Genomic DNA, 6,226 nt, shown 5'->3' on the forward strand with positions numbered 1-6,226 from the left:
CTGATGACATCTCCAAGGGCAACGCACTAGCAGACAAAATAGCAAAAGCAGCCGCACAACAGTTACCTTTAGGAGCCCTAAAACAAATGCCTGTCCTAACCCCCATCCTCCCCGATGATGCCCAGTTGATCACAGATCTACAAGCCTCAGCCACTGCTGAGGAATTGGAGGACTGGGGTTATCCTGTCTTGCAAAAGAATCCTATAACAGGATTAATTTGCAAAGAGGGGAAACCATGTATACCCCGTAATAGTGCTCCTATTTGCATTGCCCAGAATTCAGGTACAGTGGAAAGGATAAATAGGACAATCAAAGACGAGTTGAGAAAAAGTAAATTGGAATTTTGAATCAAGTGGAACGAAAAAGTTGCTCGCACCTTTCTTTTCTTTTCACAGGTATCAACCCATCACTTGAGGGAAGGAGATGAAGTAGCATCACAAGACCAAGGCTGGATTTCGTTTTGGACCAAAAGACAAAGGTAGTCGCAGTGACCAGAATCGCTGTCCTTGTGGAGAACCAACAAGCCTGGATCCATGCTACTCGAGTGAAATTGGTAAAGGAGGCTCCACCCCCAGAAGCAAGTCCAGATCCAGACCCAAGAGAGGTACTAACGGGGGCGGACGGCCCTGACCTTGAACAGGAAGGTCCAGAAGCAAGAGAGGTACTAACGGGAGTGGACGACTCTGACCTCGAACAGGATAGTCAAGAAAAGGGGGTTTTTCAGAGGCAGGCGGCCCTGACCCTGTAGAAAAATGACATTCCCAATAGCACCAGATTCTGGAAAACTTTGGCTACTTATAGGACTCGTATCATTTTCAGTCTTCTCTGTAGTATGGGTTACCACTAACTGTATTTATCATCCAGAAGACCTGGTAGGGCTACAGGCCATTTGCGGAGCTTCCAACACCCCAACACAGAGTAATGCACATAACAGACAAAAGAGAGATGAAAGCTCAAAAAGTCTTACAGATAAAATGTCATTGTTGCAATTTAAATATGCCTATGCCCAGAAGTCCGGATATGAAAAATGTTGGATATGTAGTAAACTCCATCCTAGCACAGCTAGAATCCCCCTAGTAGCGATACCTTTAAACTTCACCCCTTTTCTAAATGGTACACCTCCTGTTGTCCTCACCAATGTCACGAGAACACTCTCAAATGATACCCTCACTTTCCAAATTATTGGTAGAAGTCATTCCCCAGACTGGTGTTTTAGGTTGGGAAACTCCACCAAGGGAGCTGAAGTGTGCCGGCAAACTAAGATTAATTTCTCAATGACCTCGATGGACAGCTCCTTCTGGCACACCTCAGAACCAGCCCTAAACGCCACTCTGATGAACTTTCTTAACTCCAGTTCCACTTCCTCTTCCCCAGTAGGACGGTTGTTGTCAAATTTAGCTTGGTCTAGTTATTCTGACCAAATAATGGCAATATTTCACAAACGTCCCCTAGCCTTGGGAAACAGTACTTATATTTGTTGTGGAAAGATTTGTCACCCTTGGATCCCTATTGCACCCCAAGGGTGGTGTTACCTCGCATCCCTAGTTCCCATCATGGGTGTAGTGGGAGACAACAAAGGAGGACATCTCCTCGAAGCTAGTATGTATCCTAGGTACCCCCTCAAACACCGCAATAAAAGGGAATTATTCCTTGAAAAGGATATGGTATGGGCCTGGTTCCCCTCATGGACCGGATGGGGAATAGACATGATGAAAAGGTTGAATAATTACTCTAAAATTCTCGATGACATCCTAGATAAGAACTCAGGAGACATTACCAAATTAAATATAGAAGTGAGGGCAATTAAGAAACAACTTGAGCTCCATGACCTAGCCATAGAAAGTATGAGTGCTGCTCTTACTGGGTTATGTGAAGTTACGGAGGGTTATGAATGCTGCACATGGATACACAACACTTCTGTTGAGATCCCTGATTATTATGATATTATTGCACAACATAGGAAGGAAGTAGATAAGCTGCAACAGGAAGCCAGGAATATTGCTAAGACATGGAGTCCTTTTAGTAATGTAGAGTTTGGAGTCGGAGGAATATTTTCCTGGTTGAAAAATATTGCTATGACCGTTATCATGGTCCTGCTCTTTTTGCTTTTTCTATTTGCATGCTTCAAGCTGGTAATGTGTATTATTGCTAGAGCTTCCAGGCCAAAGGTGAAGAATATTTCAATGCTATCCCACCAAATTGCAGGCTGCAAGAGACCCCCAACTAACAGCCCTAATGAATATACTAAGTATGTCAAGAGTCACAAACAAAAGGGAAAGAGTAACCTTACTATCTAGGGAGTGACACAGGGTTTTTTTTTCTGGGAAAATCAATTGGGAAGATTATTGATTTTAAGAGGGGATTGTGGGAGATGGGGAGGTATCAATTTTATTTGCCCTCCATTTTGTATGTTCCCACTCCATTTTCTATGTATCTTAGTTATACAAGCTTTGCAAATGTGTACGTGTTACAGTTATGGCAAGTTTCTGTTTGTGGTTTTTGATGAAATCATGTCAGGCGTTTCTAGCAATAAGCTATATGCCCTATATGGTATTAAGTGTACTCGCTTATTTCCCGAAATGACGCTTGGCTTCCTTAAACTGTTTAACCAATAAGAACGTAACAAGTATCCTATACTTATGCTATATGCCCTTACTCTTTACTATATAAACCACAACGAGCCTATAATAAACTGAGAGCTTGGTTTCACTATACATCTGTCTCCGTCTGTGTAACTTCCAGAAACCAGCCTCCCAGGCCTGCAAGACACAAAACGAGCAAAGAAGTTATAGATAGTCCGGGACTATCATCGGGACCAGGGGTTCCAGACACTAACAGACGGGTGCTATAGAGTGAGTATAGTTTTGGCTCTGTCTGCCTATCAGAGGAGCAGCAGGTAAATTCTATATTGCACTCTGCTTAACAGGGAGCAGGATCCGTGAGTTAGGTCTGCTCAGGGTGCCCAGAGTGTGATTCATCTGGTCTAAGGGAGTGTCCCCAGCTGATCCAATGGGGAGGCACAATGGATAGTGGAGGAAACCTGGCCAATGACACGCAGGCTTTTGATGCAGCCCCCGGGATTGGCACAGACTGTTTGTCTCAGTGCATTGTGGGGCAGGGTATAAAAAGCAAGGGGTACGTGAGGTAGAGGCCTTTTTTTCGGGAAGCAGAGTCCCAGAAGGAGGGTGGCAGCTGACTCCTCTTCTGCAGCAGTTGGTGTATGATCACAGGCAGTCAGCCTGGTGAACCAACAGTGTGGAGCTGAACCCAGAGGTCCAGGAGAGCTGACTGAGGAGTTGGGGCACTGCGAGAATCTGGAAAGCAGTATTGTGAAAACAGAGGATCCTGCCCAGGGGTCTGCCCAGGAAGGGGACCACTCCGGGGAGAACAGTCAGTGGACGGGTGTCAGCTGGTACAGAGAAAGAGGGTGGTAGGTGAGTGCCCTAATAAGAAATACAAACAGGAGCATTTACCTCAGATTTATCTAGTGGCAGGATGAAGCAGCGGCCTTGCCGCATTCTCAAGTTAGAGTCCTCAGAATTGTTAATAGTTCAAACGTTGGAGTATCCCACTCATCCCTTCTCCTATCCCAACATAAAATAAAAACAACAAAACAACAACCCCTAGACTGATCTTTAACTAAGCCAAGAACGTAAAGTGATACGATTATTGCATGCAGTTGCTACAAGTAACCCAGAGGAATCCAGAAAGTGTGAAATACCAGCAGTGGGGGCAGTGCTAAATTTGGGGTCTCATCCGGGATATCGTCCCAGGTTACTGGAATGATTGCTTACGGCAATGGCTGAGAAATTTTGTCATCCTTTTTTAAGAAATGTGCTGGAGTGCCAGGAAGGAGAATGAGGCCTGCTCTATAGAGGGCAGTGCTACATTTATAACTACTTTAAACCTTTGGGTTTCTTAAAGTGATTGTAAAGTTTCATTTTTTTTTTCTTTTTTTTTTTTTTAAATAACAAACATGTTATATTTACCTCCTCTGTGCAGTTGGTTTTGCACAGAGAAGCACAGAACCTCCTCTTCTCTGGTCTCCCTGATGTGCTCCTGGCCCCTCCTTCAAGTTGAGTGCCCCCACAGCAAGCAGCTTGCTATGGGGGCACCTGAGCTGAGTCACAGCTCCCTGTGTCCATTCAGACACGGAGCCGTGACCCGACCCACCTTCTCTCTCTTCTCATTGGCTGGCTGACTTTGATTGACAGCAGCGGGAGCCAATGGCGCCGCACTACTGGCTCAACCAACAAGTAGGGGAGTCCCAGACAACATTTCTGGATAAAGATGGGTTCATGTAAGTATTAGGGGGGATGCTGCACACAGAAGGTTTTTTTTTATCTTAATGCATAGAATGCAATAGGATAAAAAAACCTTCTGCCTTTACAATCCCTTTAGGTAAAATGAGAAAAGTAGTTTAACCAGTTGCCGCCCGCCCGCCGTCATATTACGGCGGAGCGGTGCGACAATTGTTCATATGACGCCGGCCCATTCAGCAGGGCAGGCCCGCGATCGTGTGCGCGCCGCCCTGCACTGCCGGTGTCGGCGTGTCCCCGGGACACCCCCCGTCACCGGCAGGGGGGAAACAGCCACGTGATCGGCTGTGTCATGTCGGTGGCTCTGTGTTCCCTAGGAACACAGCTAGTCACCGGCGGTAGTAAACAGTCACTGACAGTGACTGTTTACTATGTGATCGCCTGTGAATCCATTCACAGCCGATCACAAAATGTAAACACAGAGCAGTAACTCACTGTTACTAGCTTTTCTCCCCTCACCAGTGTGATGAGAGCAGAGCCAGAAACAGTGAGTTACTGCTCTGTACACATGTCACAAAGTAAAATCACAAAAATAAATGTCCCCACACAGTCCTTAGCACCCCCCCCCCCCCAATTGCACCTGTCACCCAACAGTCACCTCATCAGTGCCCAGAAATTGACACCCATAACGTTCACATGTGAGCGTAGCGATCACAGGCAGAATCACAGCGATTCTGCCCGCGATCCGGAAATCATTGCAAATCGCGGGACGCCTGTGCGCTGCCCGTGATTTGCAATAGCACCCCAAACGCTGTGCGATGTTGCCGCCATTTCTGCCTGCCGAATCTCGGTAACATCGCGCAAACATCGCATGACGCCCAAAAAAGGTACAAGAGTTTCTTTGGGGCGTCATGCATTGTTTGCGCGATGTTACCGCGATTCAGCAGGCGGAAATCGCTGCAGCATCGCACAGCGTTTGGGGTGCTATTGCAAATCATGGGCAACGCACAGGCGTGCCGCGATTTGCAATGATTTCTGGATCGCTACGCTCACATGTGAACGTAGCCTAAAGTGCACCTGTCAGAGACTGCCATCAGTACCGCCGTGCACCATCACCCGTCACCTGTCACCCATCGGTGACCATCGCCCGTCACCTGTCACCCCATCAATCAAAGTCACCTGTCACCCCATCAGTCATCGTCATCTGTCACCCTATCAATCATCGTCACTTGTCACCCCATCAGTGATCGTCATTTGTCACCCCGTCAGTGATTGTCATTTGTCACCCCATCAATCATCGTCACTTGTCACCTCATCAATCATCGTCATCTGTCACCTCATCAATCATCGTCACCTGTCACCCCATCAGTCATTGTCACCTGTCACCCCATCAGTCATCGTCACCTGTCACCCCATCAGTCATCGTCACCTGTCACCCCATCAGTCATCATCACCTGTTTGCCATATACAGTGGGTACGGAAAGTATTCAGACCCTCTTAAATTTTTCACTCTTTGTTATATTGCAGCCATTTGCTAAAATCATTTAAGTTCATTCTTCTTCCTCATGAATGTACACATAGCACCCCATACTGACAGAAAAACACAGAATTGTTGACATTCTTGCAGATTTATTCAAAAAGAAAAACTGAAATATCACATGGTCCTAAGTATTCAGACCCTTTGCTCAGTATTTAGTAGAAGCCCCCTTTTGATCTAATACAGCCAGGAGTCTTTTTGGGAAAGATGCAACAAGTCTTTCACACCTGGATTTGGGGATCCTCTGCCATTCCTCCTTGCAGATCCTCTCCAGTTCTGTCAGGTTGGATGGTAAACGTTGGTGGACAGCCATTTTTAGGTCTCTCCAGAGATGCTCAATCGGGTTTAAGTCAGGGCTCTGGCTGGGCCATTCAAGAACAGTCACGGAGTTGTTGTGAAGCCACTCCTTCGTTATTTTAGCTGTGTGCTT

At 46.4% G+C, this 6,226-nt stretch overlaps 1 protein-coding gene across 1 annotated transcript; it reads left to right on the forward strand.

Moving 5' to 3' along the window:
- Window positions 1-752: 752 nt before the first annotated feature.
- Window positions 753-2,297, forward strand: LOC309552608 (uncharacterized protein; the record flags this gene model as incomplete). Its single annotated transcript, XM_082253551.1, has 1 exon — window positions 753-2,297. The coding sequence occupies one exon, from the start codon at window positions 753-755 to the stop codon at window positions 2,295-2,297; it is 1,545 nt and encodes a 514-aa protein (XP_082109677.1).
- Window positions 2,298-6,226: the final 3,929 nt, after the last annotated feature.

Source organism: Pelophylax lessonae (genome assembly GCF_965119305.1).
Source record: "Pelophylax lessonae genome assembly, chromosome: 4".
NCBI lineage: Eukaryota > Metazoa > Chordata > Amphibia > Anura > Ranidae > Pelophylax > Pelophylax lessonae.